Source organism: Eucyclogobius newberryi, unplaced genomic scaffold (assembly GCF_026437365.1).
Source record: "Eucyclogobius newberryi isolate DKJ021-1_F unplaced genomic scaffold, fEucNew1.0.hap1 SCAF_21, whole genome shotgun sequence".
Lineage (NCBI taxonomy): Eukaryota > Metazoa > Chordata > Actinopteri > Gobiiformes > Gobiidae > Eucyclogobius > Eucyclogobius newberryi.
In genome coordinates, this window is record NW_027315846.1 from 25949455 (window position 1) to 25965790 (window position 16336).

General features: G+C 39.3%; 1 protein-coding gene across 1 annotated transcript in view; it reads left to right on the top strand.

Moving 5' to 3' along the window:
• cdin1 (CDAN1 interacting nuclease 1) overlaps window positions 1-16336 on the top strand; it is a 164988-nt gene that overhangs the window by 22986 nt on the left and 125666 nt on the right. Inside the window, exons 2-3 of the mRNA XM_072457833.1 lie at window positions 9037-9082; window positions 13726-13790. Of these exons, the coding sequence (XP_072313934.1) occupies window positions 9037-9082; window positions 13726-13790 (111 nt within the window). The remainder of the gene's footprint in view (window positions 1-9036; window positions 9083-13725; window positions 13791-16336) is intronic.

Below are 16336 nucleotides of genomic sequence, written 5' to 3' on the forward strand. Positions count from 1 at the left end.
GTAGACAAAGTATAATTATGATAATAGCAGCAGCGGCTGGTCCATTAAGGGCGCTGAGCCGCCACCCCCCTATCAATCTGCCAACTACGTAAATTTATTTGTGTCTAAAAACAATATAATTTATTCAGAATATCTTATATTCTTATTAGTGTAAATGTGTAAAATAATAATATACATCCATATATATAAGTAGATATAGATGTATACTTTGTTTGCGCGCCGCGTGGTCTGCTGCGTGGCGTAGCCTGCGTCACTTTTCTACGTACCCATGGGGCGCCCCATAGAAAAGCAATGGGTATTTTTAGCCAATCAAATCACAATAAAAAGTGACTACGTCACTATGGTTTTCTCCATAGGAAAATAGCGACTATGGGGCGCTCCAGAAAACGCCCTTACTAGGTAGTAGTTACGCCATGGAGCTACGCTTTTTACGCTAGAGACACAGACATGTGCGCGCGCCTACACGGAAGTGCCACACACAACGTGTTTTCCGTGTTTACATCTTAAAACTGCATCTACAGACGTCTGTTACAAAAGGTACGTCCAAAACGACTCAGAATGAGCTGCTCAACTGTTTGCTGGATTTATTAGTTTTGAAAGCGGCTGATTTCGGATCAATCCGAGCCACATGTGATCTGTCAATCTCCGTGCTCCGTTACCATGACAACAAACACACAGTTTTATTTTAGTTTATTACTTGCATAAGGCTAACGCTAAGCATTAAGTATCACTTAACTTCTATTGATAAAAATATGCTTTTGTTATTAGAAAACCCATGAAAGAAAGCCATACATGACCACTTTCCATACAGCAATAATGCATTTGATGATTAAATATAAAAATGTAAAATGTTACACATGTAGTTCAGGGTAACTAATGCCACTTTTTGTGTTTTTTTGTTTGTTTTTATTTCCTCTTAATGTAGTAATTGCTACTCTGCACTATGAGTGACAGTATCACTGAGATTTTTGATTTGCTCTTTTGGAGTGGAAATAAAGTGTGTTTACTTGATTAATTCAGTTGTAAATGTGTATTTAAGATATGTATCCATACAGTCAATGTTAAAAATGTCAATTTTGGACATTAAAAAAAAAAAAAAAAAACACGGTCATGTCAAATAGCCCCCCCTATAATTTGTACCACCAGCCGCCACTGGATAATAGCATTAGTTAATAGGGCTGTACCTGATTTTGTTCAAGTAAAATTAGTTTTAGTACAAATATATTAACCTGTTACTATCCACCTACCATCGATCTCTTCCTTAGACTGTTACCTACAGAATGAGACCATCCACGAATTTTTCTGTCCCCGGGTTTGTTTGCTACAGCCTCCGGAGCAAAACAAAAAAATGCGCCACTTCAGACGCACATGGTTCCACTGTTGACATCAAGATAGCGCTGCATGCTAGCGACGTAGCAGACTTTGATTGACATATTATTCTAGCCAATAAGAATAGCTTTCGAATGCAGGGCGGGACTTAGGGTTTATTCACACAGAATCCTCTGTATTCACGTGCGTAAGGCTGTAAAGAGCCAAGATTCTTCGGCAGGAGGGACTAGATTTTACGCATAACGTTTTTTGATTTTATTAGCCTTTTGGACGCGCATTTTGTTAGATATATGTATTATTATACCAATACAAAAATAAAATAAAAATATTATAATCTTATCTTATCTTAATTATGTATTGTTTTATTCTCCACGAAGCAGGGAGTGTGTTGTTAGCATGCTAATGTTTGTTAGCTTTACCGCTCTTGGCTCAGAAACTCGTGAAAAGTGCTTTTAAATTCATTATGATGAATATTTATGATGCTCAGAATGTATTAGATAAGTGAGCGATACATATGGACTTCAACAAGTTCTGTTTTCATGTTTTAATTCAATACAAATCAGGTAAAGCACTTTTAATAGCACTACTGAAATGTTAGCTAATGTTCCCTATTCTATCACAAAGGGGGGGAATCCCGAGTTCCTGAGGACCACATGAACAAAGGAATATTTAAATCCTTTTTATTCTACCTATTCCCCCATTTTCTTATGTGGAACTTTGACATAAATACAATTAAAATAAATCGTATTCGTCCTAAAATGTAGAAATTATTTTATCGACTAACTAGCTACTGTCGTACTTACTGTCCAGTCTTACTTGATGGAAAAATATATATAATTGCTCTTTGAAAAACACACCCGCAAAACACACAAAACACTTTAAATTTAGCATAGTCTTTAGTGTGCTGTTCTCTAAATCCTTTATAAACGGAGATGCTAAAAATGGAAATCCTAGCTAACATTCCCTTCCTATTCACTAACCGCCCGCATGTCTAAATTTGCCCTTTTGTCCTTCTACCTTCTTAAACTTCTCCCTTTCCCTTGGGTTATTCGTGTAATTGTTACTACCTCTTCCTTTGCCAAAGCCAATAGCGCTAATGCAGTGAGTGGAGCGCTAACATGACTTACCGTTAGCCTACGGAGCAGACACGACGTAATGCTCATTGTACGGCTGGCCTTTGCTTCTTACGGAGTGGGAAGTGATCGTACTGGGCCCGGAGAGTCCAGTCGGGATGTGCATTAATGTAAAGACGGCAATAACTTACTGTTAATGTCTGTTAAATGGAAACTGGGACATGCAGCATTATTAGCCTAGCAGCGCGGTGTGGAATCTGACACCGGTTTGGAAAGCTAGACCTTTTCTTCAGAGTGGAAATAATAATCACAATCTAGATTTCAGTGGTTACGTCTAGCTGTTGTAAGGTTTGAAATTGGTAGAGGTGGAAGGTGCTCAAAAGAATTCAGCACAGCAAGTTCGATAATGTAACATATTTATTTATAGGAGATCTTCTCCTGAAAGTGTTTTTCAGACTTCGTTCTTCTGTATCTACCTCTGTATCTACCTGCGTTGCACCAATGAAATTTCCCCATGTGGGACAATAAAGGAATATCTTATCTTATCTTATGTATTATACTAAACGTGTGCAATGAATTAGAAAAAGCCTACTTGGATTATCATAATTTTAAAATCACTTATGTTGCAATTATTTGTATTGGGGGTAACAAAAATAATAATCTTGAAACACTGGCTTGGTTTTATTGAAATGTGATCATTGTATAAATAGGTTCAATTTCAGTTTTCACAATTCTGTTTTACATTGAGACTTTTTAAATACACTCACATCAACCAAGTAAAGGTTGAAATAGCACTGAAACAATATAATTAACTGCAACTAATCGATTATTGGGATAATTGCCAACTTATTGTAACTAAGTGTGGTTTAGAAATAAACCACACTTAGTTAAGTCTGTCAATGACATGTCAATGTCAATGACATTGACATCATTTAGAACTCGAATAATCAAAACACAAACAACTAAACATGCCTTGTGCTGAGAGAAGAATTACTTCCAAAAGACATAAGAAACATGTTTAGTTTGTCTGGAAATATATCCAAATGTCTTCACCTGAACTACATCAGGGTAACATTTTGTACATTTTGACTTTTTCAGGAATTTTGAATTCTAAAAAAACAAATTGGATAATTGAAGGAATAAACGCCAGATTGATTTTCAAAATAAGTGTTAGTTTTAGCTCCAGTTGAAGCATAGTGACTGGGGGGTTCTAGAGAATATTTACTGTACGAATAAAGTGTATTATTGATCAAAATAAAAATAATTCAGCAAATGTTCGAGGGAGGAAGCGCTGCGGCGGTAGCAACCACACATGTGCAACACCTCAAACCACTACATGACCGACAAGCACCTTTTTTGTTATTTAAATGTAATAATACTCTAAAGTAAAGTATTTTGGATGTGTTTTAGAGTCTGCATATTCACCTTATTGTGGATGTTGTCAAGAGGGAGCAGTGCCCTTCCTTTTGCTTGTATCGTTTTGCATAAAGAGGCCGATCTCAACCATAAATATGTTCTATACAGTCTACAACGCCGTTTTCAGACCGCCCAGGGAATCCTTGCAGTGATCACTTGTTTGTAGGGCTGGGTATTGCCAAGACCCTCGCGATACGATACGTATCCCGATACAGGAGTCGCGATACGATACGTATCCCGATACTTGTATGTCTCGATACAATTCCCTCATTACAATACGTATCCCGATACTTTTTTGAAAAAAGGGTCTTAAAGTTTACCAAATGGGCATTTGTTTTATTCCGGATAAGAAAATGCATGAATTTTCATGTTTATCCACAAAGCTTATGCAAAGAAAAGTTCAAGTAAAGTTGCCAAACAATTGGCAAGGTCTGTGTAATGTGTGTGATGTGTGTGAGTCTGTTGACCCTCTGTTTGTGTCTTTTTGTTGTTGTTTTGGTCTTAAAATCCCGTTTCTTCGGGTCGGGTCGGGCTCGCTAAGCTAAGTAGCGCTAGCGCGGAAGTGGCCGCGGCTAACGCTAAGCTAACAAGCGCTCAGCGGGGCCCTGTTGTTTAACCGCTCGCTTTTATTGTTTAACCGCTCGGTTTATGTAGTTTAGAGTAGGGAAGATGTGTGTGATGTTGGTGTCAGGTTTGTGTCCGGTTCTTTGCCTCCGGTTCGGCTGTTGTGGTGGCCTCGGGGCTGTGTTAGCTCTGGGGCTAAAATGGCGGTCTCGGGGCTAAGTTAGCTCCGGGGCTGCATTGAATTTGTATAAAATAAAGGGGTGAAAGGAATGAAATCAATGAAAAAGGAAATCAAATAGAATGGAAAAGGGAGGCGTGTAACAGTAGCGACGTTTGGAGCTAAAAGCTCTTCTTCAGGCCTGTGTACAGCTGGTGCACGGTGTGTGTCTGTCTCAGTAGTTCCGCGCTGTTTACCGCCCTCTACAGGAGGGAGCTTCTAAACGGCCGCCCGGACAATTTTTAATAAATTTACGTTATTGAAATGTATCGATACGGCGACTCCGTATCGGAGCCCGTGACGATATATCGCCGTATCGATATTTTGAACACAGCCCTACTTGTTGGTCACATGGACATTGGCCATTTTACACGAATCAGTTTACTTTATATCGTATTTCCCCTCATTCACACTTATCTGGAAGCGCCATTAAAACAGAAAGAGACAAAAGTGGGCCCTAATGTGTATTGTGTAACAAATCCTTTTTAATATAATAATAATTTTTAAAAATCTATTAGCATTGTTTTCCAGAAAAGCCCTAGACGTTTCCCAAGCTCCTCCAGCCTTACAATTCTTCCAACCATGAAAATACCTTGCACTTCCTCTGACTCGATGACAGCCGCGAGTGTTTGAGTTTGAACAAGTGCACACGGAGTTCTTATTGTCTTTCTGAAACCGATATGTTTTGCTTGATATTAAGAGCAGATTGCGCGCCTTTAAAGTTAACAGGCTTTCGATTTAGCAATTAAGCAGTGATCACGCTCATTATAGTGAGTAATCCATTTAAAACCTAACAGATGTGTCTTGCAGCGGGGAGCGAGATGGTCCCGTGGCGCCGCTGAACGTTCAGGTGCGGAGCTGCGTTTGGTCTCCGCTCTTAACTGTCCACATGTCGACAGTTGAGGGTTTAATGGTCCACTTAATTGCGGCGGCCTCTGCTTCATCCCGAGCGGAGTGTGGAGTTTGTGCCGAGTCTGCTGAGGAGGCACACATAGCCCTCTGTCTGCTGGAGTTATGGATTAGGGTTGTCAACGAAAAGAATCAATGTGAAAAACAAGTGTCCAAACTCATCTGAACAAGTATCGATACTAAAAATGAATCGCATCAAATAAAAGACTGAATAGTTTTGGAATGCTCTAGATCTATATTAGTCTAACTAGTGGAAGACAACATGATACAATGAAATAAGAACTATTGTTTTGTGTTGAAAATTAGATTGTAGTGTATGAAAAAAAAAAATCTAAATCTAAAACCGGTCCATTGACTTCCTGTTGAAAACTGCAGATCTGAGAGACCCCGCCTCCTCGTGTACGGTAGCTCTCTCTTAATCTAGTTGTACATCTTTATCAATCTAGAAAGGCTCTCACTGAAAGCTGTTGCGAAAAGATAGAAGTCATGAGAGATATTTGAAACTGATTGAAACTGAGAGACAAGCACAGATTTTCCCTCCACAAATGCACAGAGCACCTCTTGGGTATGTTGTGAAAAACAAAATAGTTTGTATTTCTGTTAATATAGGCCGAAGTACAAGTATGTTTGTTTTGGTACTTTGGGCATGTCACCTTTGGCTTCACTGTTATTATAATTGTTTTTGTCTTCTTATCATAATTAGTTGATAATCGTTATGGTCCTAGTTCGGGCTGCAAGATGAATGCAATAGAATTGAAAGTGCAATTGCAATTAGCACTATTACTAGCATTAACTATTTACTGTAGGTAACATAATTTATTTAGTCAATGACTAATTATCTAATAATTAACATAATTCTGTTATGTATAAAAAATTATACAATTCTGCAAAACCTGTTGATTTAGACCTGTACAAACATGTTCTGAAATATGTGTTTGGATTTCAGTCTCTCAGATGTTAAAGCTCCTGGGCGACTTTAAAATGTGAACTTTAAACAGAATGCACTGTATTTTCTGCACTATAGGGCGCGCTGTCAATGAATGCTCTATTTTCATTTTTCATATATAATTTGCATTAAGCGAAACAAAACGTGTACTTTACCAAATTGCTTCGATGTCAGTAAGCACAACCAGAATGAATCCATTTACAAGACAAAAAATGTAATTGCGCTTTTAAGTGCGCCTTATAGTGTGGAAAATACGGTACACTCAAAACATTAATTACAAATCAAATTGTAACCGCAATGCTCAGAAAAATTCACAATTCAATATTTTTTCACAAAACCATTCAGCCCTAGTCCTAGTTAAAAAACAAACAAACAAAAACAGCCACAACAACAGAATCTAAGACTTGCATGAGCTGTGGAAGCCTTCACGGTTGACATATTGTTTGTAAGCAGGCCCATGTACCGTCCAATTAGCTCCATATCTGTCACTGCTTTAAATATCTGGCTCTGGGACGTCTTCTCCTCCAGGTGTTTGACACTGACTCTGGACAGCCCGTGGAATTGAGCGGATCTGTCTGGGGAGACGCTCTTGCTTCGTCGGCCGGTGAAGGTTCCATTTTCAAAGCCGGTTGCCGTGGGAGGGCTCGGGAGCGGTCCATATGCTCGCGCTGCTGACAGTCGGGCTGAGGGCGCGCTGTCGGACGTGCACCGCTACACCGCGCGACACACAACGCTACACTACGATACACAGGCTTCACTTCAATAACACGTCAACAGGAAAATAGTGTTTTTTTTCCATAAATGTGATCGGGCTGTATCGATATGTTTTTTTTGTTGCAGTTTCGGGGTGTCAGATCACATCACAGCATTCCATAGGCCTCCATTGTTTCGATACAGGGGACGTACAGTGAGGAAAATAAGTATTTGAACACTGCGATTTTGCAAGTTTCATGGAGGGGTCTGGAATTTTCATTGTAGGTGCGTTTCAACTGTGATAGACAGAATCTTAACATAAAAATAAGTTATTTAAAAATCATACAACAGATGTATTTCGATTGATTCCAGCATGTTTGAGTTAATCCTGTTTTGTCCTGCAACTGAGGCTCCAGTGCTCAGAAAAGACCCGTTTTCACCTACCCCCTATCCCTGCCCACATCCTGTACTGAGTTGCGATTATTTGAAAATATTCAGACTCCAAGTGACACATGTCAGGTTCTGAAATGTCACGTAGCCACTTTTTAAAAATAATAATGATGTAAATGACAATCTGCTGCTCGTTACAGTGAAATGTCACTATGAAGAGGCGGGGGTTATCAGTTCTGCAGTTTAGAACAGGAAGTCAATGGACCTGTTTCTGTTACTAAACCACTTTACATCAATATTGCGGTTTACAATGAACAAAATGTAAAATGGTGAATGTAGTGTGTGATATAGTTCAAAATGTGGCTAAAATATCTACCGTACTGTTAAATGAGCCTTCTGGGGTTTGGATACTTTGTCACTAATTTTAATGATCAAGTTCAACATTTTTCAAATGTCTTAGAATCTTTTTATCAAGGCAGTAGATGTGTAGAAACTCTTTTAGAAAATATTCAGAATTTGGAGTCCTGAGGATGAAAACTTGGTATTACAATTGTTACCTGTAAAATCAATGAACATTTTAACCTTGCATCTGAGGACACAGAGAGGTGACTTTATCATTTGAAATACATACCTACCTTTTTAAATATAATTTCTCTTCCCCAAAACAATATAAACTTGTATGCATACTAGTATTTAAGTCAGTGCTGCAAAATAAAACTAACTAAAGGTGGGAATTATAACGAAAAGTGATAATATTGCAATTGTTCTTTTGTGACGCAAAACGAGAATATCAAATATATTATCTATAGTTAAAATCATTCTAAATGAGCTCAAAAAGACAGAAACGTGTCGTGTATTCTCCCAAACAAGAATATAAAGTGATATTTCTGTCTTCTGTGGTTTTTACCGACAATTTCCCCCTTAACTGTAACATTTAAAACATTTAGCAGCCTCATATCATTTGTAACCAATAATGTACATTCAAATGACTGCTATCCCTTCAATTACACAAAACATTCTACTGTACGTGTCACTTATACTTATGAACCTTTGCAGTACTTGTTCAAAATGAGCGACTCTGACACGTCATCTCTTTTAAACAGACAGGGGGCGTTACAGGTGAACGCAGACATGGAACCGGCAGGAATCAGCCCATGTTTTCCTCATTTCTCATCCATCACCATCACACCTCCACCTCAAACACGCACACACACACACGCACACACACACACGCACACACGCACACGCACACGCACACATGCACACGCACATCCTTTGTTGGAGGTATTCATCTGGAACAACTTTGCCACACTTGTTTTCGTGTTCTTTTCGATTACAGGGCAGCTGGCTCCTCTGCTTTGAAGCCCTCCCTCTCTCCTCCCTTCTTCTTCTTCTTCTCCTCCTCCTCCTTCACTCCCTCGCTCTCTCTCTTTCGCCTTTTGTCCGCGCGTACACTGCTCTTTTGGTAATTAACTTTGTCCTTCTTTTATTTGTTCCAGTCACTCGCAGTCCACTCTCCTGAGCATCTTCTCCCTCGAGTACCAGGTTGGAACTTTTCTCTCTTTTGTCGAGCCCTGACAGGTGCCTAATTGAATGATGAATGTCCCTTTATTTCTTTGTAATTGAACTGCCAGCGCTGCCATTGGTCGCGCGCTCTCCCGCCGGCCTCCTCCGTGTATGGAAGCCCCTCCCACTACAGTCTCACACAAAGGGCCCTACACTATAAAAAAAAGGAATACAAGTGATTTTTATTGCGTTAGTTTGTTTCGTTTTGGTTAGTTTATTAGACGTGCGAGTTGTAAAGCGCTGTATGTTTATGTAAAGGTTGCCGGTTTGATTCCTGCTCTGACAAAGTGCAAACTGTCATGTGAAGGGTTTGTTTTACAAGCAATAGAAACGTCTAAGTGAAGTCATACTTGATCCCATGTAGAATTGTAAAACCATCAAAATTTTTGCTTATGTTCTCCAGACGAGACAAAGCCTGCTGACTTATGCAGCCACACTTCTGTCAGTCTGACCCAGGACAGCTGAGGCTACAGCAGTGACTTACCACCAGTGAGTGTGCTGACTGAGTAATACATAAAAGAGACTTTGAACATCGGGAAAAGACAGAAAATATGACGTTGCATTTGTATTCATAGGTGTGCATTTTTTATGTTTCGCTTGTTTACATTTGTTTAAGCTGGATTGGTTTTGGACTTGGAACTATAAGACCATGTCCTATTTGTTGTGTCCCATTGTAGAAAAAGATTCACTTGTAATCATCTGGACACTGTTTTTTAGAACAGAAAAATTATTTTAAAAAAGTCCAGATGACTTCAACTGAATCTTTTTCAAATAAATATTATTATTGTGACAAATATGGCTGCAACGATTAATCAGAATAATCGCAACTCATTTATCAATAATTTATAAATAATTGTTGATTAGTATAATCAGACTAACACATTCCCTTTGCAATAAAAAAAACTTGTTACCGTGAATAAAAATAACAATACTATATATAGTGAGTTTAAAAAAATAATAATAATAATCTAACTAACCACCGCCATTTGGCATATTTTATTTTTAACTGGTTTAACATGATTCTTCCAGTCATGTGACAAGTCAGATCTGTGGAGAGGTGACCCCATTTAGGCATTTTGTTTGTTTAGCGATATAACCCCCTGTAAGAGGGCTATGTCGCTGTGGGACGATCCAGGCAAAGCAATGACATCTCCATGGAGACAAACCTTGCTTAACTGCTCACTCCTCTACATTTGCTTGGAATATAATAAGAAAAATGGTCTTGACCTGTTTGTCATTAACCAAGACAAACTCACTATCTCCTCCTGCAGATGCCCCTTGTGGTTTTCTTTTTACAGTGCAGCCCGGTGCCCGCTCCTGGGTGGACGCCTGCCAACCCGCCCCATCCATCTGTCTAATAACATCTAGCCCCTGCTTATTTGGTGGACCTGTAATAAATTATGCTAAACCATTATTATTCTGACAATAATAATTTCCCCGTGTAGCGCGCCGCCGTGTGCTAAATGTTTGCTGACTCGCACTGTCACGGCCTCTCCTCCGCCTGACAGCCGACGATGATAAATGGCCGAGCGGAGCCAGTGGCAGAAGGAGCGCGAGGCGAAATGGAGTCATTCATCATCGGGCTGACAGCTGCCACTCACGCGCTCCCCCCCGCTCGCTCTCTCTATCCCCGGAATTACTTTTTTTTTGTTCTCTCTCGTTGCGCGCGCGGTAGTTTTTAAATAAGTCGTGTTCTTTTTTAAAAAATCCACTGGTCTTATCCCGTCTCCCGGCAGCTTTCGGGCGAGGATGGTAATTGAATGAGTGGAAATGTCAGAGCGAGGAGGAATGCGGGATAGGGTCATGGCGTGATGGAAGAGGGGAAATGAATACGGCGTGCGCGGGGCAGGCGGAGGTGTTGAACATGGACGCCTCACCACACTTTGACCCGCCACAGGACTTATTGGAATTAAATGAGCCCAACCCGAGATCTCTGCGTGCGATTTCCAAGCTGGGGGACGGGTACGCTCGCAGTTGGGCAAAACAAATAAGTATGCAAACGGAAAATTCAAAGCATTACTTGTGCAAATATTTTGGTTGTATAAATCTACGTTTACATGCACGCCCTGAAAATCGAATCGCTGGCCAAGTCCGGTTTGATTTTTTTAGTGTACATATTTACTGAATCAACTGTTAACTCTCCAATAAGGATTTTATATTTTAATGTAACGACTATTGTGAGAATAAACATAGCGATTTAACGATTTTTCAGGTTTATTCACGACCAAAACAACAGATAAACAACAATAAAATCCTAAACAATCTTTCCTCCTCATTTTTTTGACACAAAAAACGCTCCTCAAAATGTGACCCGCTTTATCTAATCAAACTTAATGAATGATCAATTTGACATAAACGGCAAGATAAAAAGTAATTTACATTTAGGTTTGCCTTTTGAGTAAAGGCTGAGTGGAAAGAACTTAATTTTCCTTCTATAATCGTCACATTATATGTAGTCAATTTACTCTTATGGTACTCTGATGGTACTCTGATCTTACTCTGATCTTACTCTGATCTTATTCTGATCTTACTCTGATCTTACTCCGATGGTACTCTGATGGTACTCCGATGGTACTCTGATGGTACTCTGATGGTACTCTGATCTTACTCTGATCTTACTCTGATGGTACTCTGATCTTACTCTGATGGTACTCTGATCTTACTCTGATCTTACTCTGATCTTACTCTGATCTTACTCCGATGGTACTCTGATCTTACTCTGATCTTACTCTGATCTTACTCCGATGGTACTCTGATCTTACTCTGATCTTACTCTGATCTTACTCTGATCTTACTCTGATCTTACTCTGATGGTACTCTGATCTTACTCTGATGGTACTCTGATGGTACTCTGATGGTACTCTGATGGTACTCTGATCTTACTCTGATGGTACTCTGATCTTACTCTGATCTTACTCTGATGGTACTCTGATCTTACTCTGATGGTACTCTGATGGTACTCTGCTCTTACTCTGATGGTACTCTGATGGTACTCTGATGGTACTCTGATGGTACTCTGATGGTACTCTGATCTTACTCTGATGGTACTCTGATCTTACTCTGATCTTACTCTGATCTTACTCTGATCTTACTCTGATGGTACTCTAATCTTACTCTGATCTTACTCTGATCTTACTCTGATGGTACTCTAATCTTACTCTGATGGTACTCTGATGGTACTCTGATGGTACTCTGATCTTACTCTGATCTTACTCTGATCTTACTCTGATGGTACTCTGATGGTACTCTGATGGTACTCTGATGGTACTCTGATGGTACTCTGATCTTACTCTGATGGTACTCTGATCTTACTCTGATCTTACTCTGATCTTACTCTGATGGCACTCTGATGGCACTCTGATGGCACTCTGATGGTACTCTGATGGTACTCTGATGATACTCTGATCTTACTCTGATGGTACTCTGATCTTACTCTGATGGTACTCTGATGGTACTCTGATGGTACTCTGGTCTTACTCTGATCTTACTCTGATCTTACTCTGATCTTACTCTGATGGTACTCTGATGGTACTCTGATGGTACTCTGATCTTACTCCGATCTTACTCCGATCTTACTCCGATCTTACTCCGATGGTACTCCGATGGTACTCCGATGGTACTCCGATGGTACTCTGATCTTACTCTGATGGTACTCTGATCTTACTCTGACGGTACTCTGATCTTACTCCAATCTTACTCCGATCTTACTCCGATCTTACTCTGATGGTACTCTGATGGTACTCTGACGGTACTCTGATCTTACTCCGATCTTACTCCGATCTTACTCCGATCTTACTCCGATCTTACTCCGATCTTACGCCGATGGTACTCCGATGGTACTCCGATGGTACTCCGATGGTACTCCGATCTTACTCTGATCTTACTCTGATGGTACTCTGATGGTACTCTGATCTTACTCTGATCTTACTCTGATGGTACTCTGATCTTACTCTGATCTTACTCTGATGGTACTCTGATGGTACTCTGATGGTACTCTGATGGTACTCTGATCTTACTCTGATCTTACTCTGATCTTACTCTGATCTTACTCTGATGGTACTCTGATCTTACTCTGATGGTACTCTGATCTTACTCTGATGGTACTCTGATCCCGCTGCATGCTAGGAGAGGCGTTCAAACACCAGGAAAATATCAGACGATTGAACGCTACGTCAAAGTGAAAGTAAAAGGACTGGAGCTTTGACATAGAGAAAGTATATGGTTATACTGTATGTGTGACACGTTTTTATTAGCAATTACTGTTGCAAAGTTTTAGCGCTAATGCTAAATTACTAGATGCACTTGAACGTCTCTCAGCCTCTACAGACAAGTTCTGAAATGTGATTTGGGTTTATGATTGTTGTAATAGTTTAGGCCCATATTCTCTCTCATTTTAGCACTCCTGGAGTCAAATGTGAACTATACAAATTTTTTGGGAACAGCCGATACTCGTACTTGTAAATGAGAATGAAGCGTCTAAAATACACTGTTTTGTCATATCCTATTTGTACCTTGTTTGTTTTGTTTTTACCATTTGTAGTGCAGGTGAAGCACTTCTGGTTTTATTGTAAATGTTCTACAGAAATAAACTGACATGAGTTTTGTTTGTCTTGTTTCACCAGAAGAGAGTCAAAAGGACAATCTCCAGACATCACGCACCGGACGTTATTGAAAGCTACTACAAAAGGTACAACATTAAGATGCATTTCATTGATAATGTCCACTAATGTATTACTTATGTATTACTTCATATTTAGGGTATGGCAAATTTGACTTTTCTGACATGTTGTGGTGCTGGGAAGTATTGGGAAAATACAAGTTATTTTGGTGCTATGAATAATGATGCATAGATAAGAAATTGTTGTGATTATTTACCATATTGCAACTTAATTATAACTAACGTATGGATATTGATGATGGGTTGCATTTTGAGCAATCTCTGGCTATGGGAGGTTTTGTCTATAGGAGTTTTTGTTTATAAGAGTTCTTCTATTGAGAGTGTTTTTTAAACTTCCTATATTCTGTGATCTGTCCTTTTCCTCTGTATCTACTGCGTTGTATCAATGAAATTTCCCCATGTGTGGACAATAAAGGATTATCTTATCTTATCTTATCTTACATGCACAATCTCCAAGACGAAGTGTACCACTCAGCACAAAGTGTACGTTGCCTTTAGATTTGGACAGAGAGGGGAGGAACGCAGCTTTTGATTCGCATAAGTCTAACGTTGAACACTGGTGCACCCTGAAAAATGCCAAACGTATTCATGCTTCACACATGGATTGAATAGAACAGTTTACCATTTTGCAGCATCCCGAGGAAATGTCGGATCCAAACCCCCCCCCCCCAAAAAACAGCGAAACCATCACCAGATTTAAAGAACCAGACATGGACATTGCCACATTTGATTCTATACCACATTCTTTTTAACTAAAAGCAGATTTGGTAATGTTTACCAGGTCAACATAAAACAATGGTACTGCAAAACAAGATAATGCGTTTTATAATTACGGTTGTCAAAATGAACTATACCAAAACTATTATAGAAATGACTATTGTCCATATTGATAAACCACCACAAAATAAACAGCGTTGGATAGTATTACTTTTAAAAGCAACTCGTTATGTTACCTCATTACTGCCCTGGAAAACTACGCGTATGTCATTGCGCTACTGTGATATAAAAGTAACGTGTTAGAGTACTCTTGTGTTACCAATAATTTACATTATTGTATAACCTATATTGTTTGCTGGTAATAATTCCTTTGCGTTTCTGAACACCGCAACATAATCATTAAAATTTCAAATAAACAAGCAAAGTAAATGTGTTTGAGTGAGTTTTAGTTATCTTTTATTTTTTATGTTGACAGATGACAATAATACAATGTAATACAATAAGCACGTGTCGGCCTGTCCTCAAGCAAAATCAAGCAAAATGAACACGCTTGTTTTAGCTCTGTTGTAAATTTAAATCAAACTCGCCACATCTCTGTGACCCACATTTAGTTCTCAGATACAAAATAGTGGTTATAACGAAGGAGAAGGAGTTTTTCAAAAGGTGCATCTGAAACATGCTCTCAACACGCTGAGCTCTGGGATTGTGGTGAGGAGATGAGACCTAACCAAATCTAACACGTTACTGATTTAAAAAAGTAACTTGTACTAGATTACATGGGTGCACAGAACTAACACGTTACGTTCCTCGTTACTCTAAAAAAGTGATTTAAATACTCTAACTCGGTAAATAGGGCAAGATCAGACTAGTTCACATGGACAAAGTTACCTGTTCAGTTCACTACACCACATAATTCACTCTTTTTATTCTGGGCTTTTTTATGTTTTTAACTTGTCCTGTACAGTGTCCTTGTGTGTTTTGAAAGGCGCTCGAATAAAATGTATAATTAATTGTTATATTAATATAAATAACAATTAAAGCCGCGGAGCGGCGATGATGGCTCTCGCCTCCCGCGCGACCGCCATCCCGCCTGTCCATGTTTTCTGCTGCGTTTTGCGGCATTCCAAACGAAGCTCAGTAATTCACCGTTGATGATTGCGTAGTTTGCGATTCAAATAGTAGTTTGTCCTGACAAATTGCAAGATTGTGCTGAACGCAGACCTGAGCAGGGAGAATGCGAGCCTCGGTGACCCGCGACTTTTCATTGATGTTCAGGGGGTCAAAAATACCCGAGTTGTGGCAGAAAGAATGAAGTCTAAAGAATAAAGTCAAAATAATTAAGTCTAAAGAATGAAGCCCAAAGAATAAAGTCTAAAGAATAATAATTCTAATGCGGCACGAGAGGAAATGTCCCATCAAAATAAAAGCGGAAGAGGAAGTGAAGGCATTCATTGCGCCTCTGCTGGCCAATTGTGAAAATACACAATGTCTGTAATGTACTTTTTTCATGGCGTCTTGAGGAGAATATAAACCATGAGTTTCAAACAAATCAGACAATGTTGAGTTTTTCACACAATGGGTAGGGGGCGCTATAGAGTAAATTTGTTACATGGGTATTTATTTCCAATCAGACCATAAAAACGCATTAGTGAGTGAAATATGAGCTCCGTAGATCATTTCCAATAGGCGTGACTTGTCCTTGAAAACACTGAAAATTAAGCCTTTTTTGAGGGCGTGTTACGCAGAGACCGTAAAGAATATCAACATTCTTTTGGATATTTATTACATTTCAATGTCTTTAGATGCAAAAGGACAAGTATGATTTTGAAAAAAAAAAA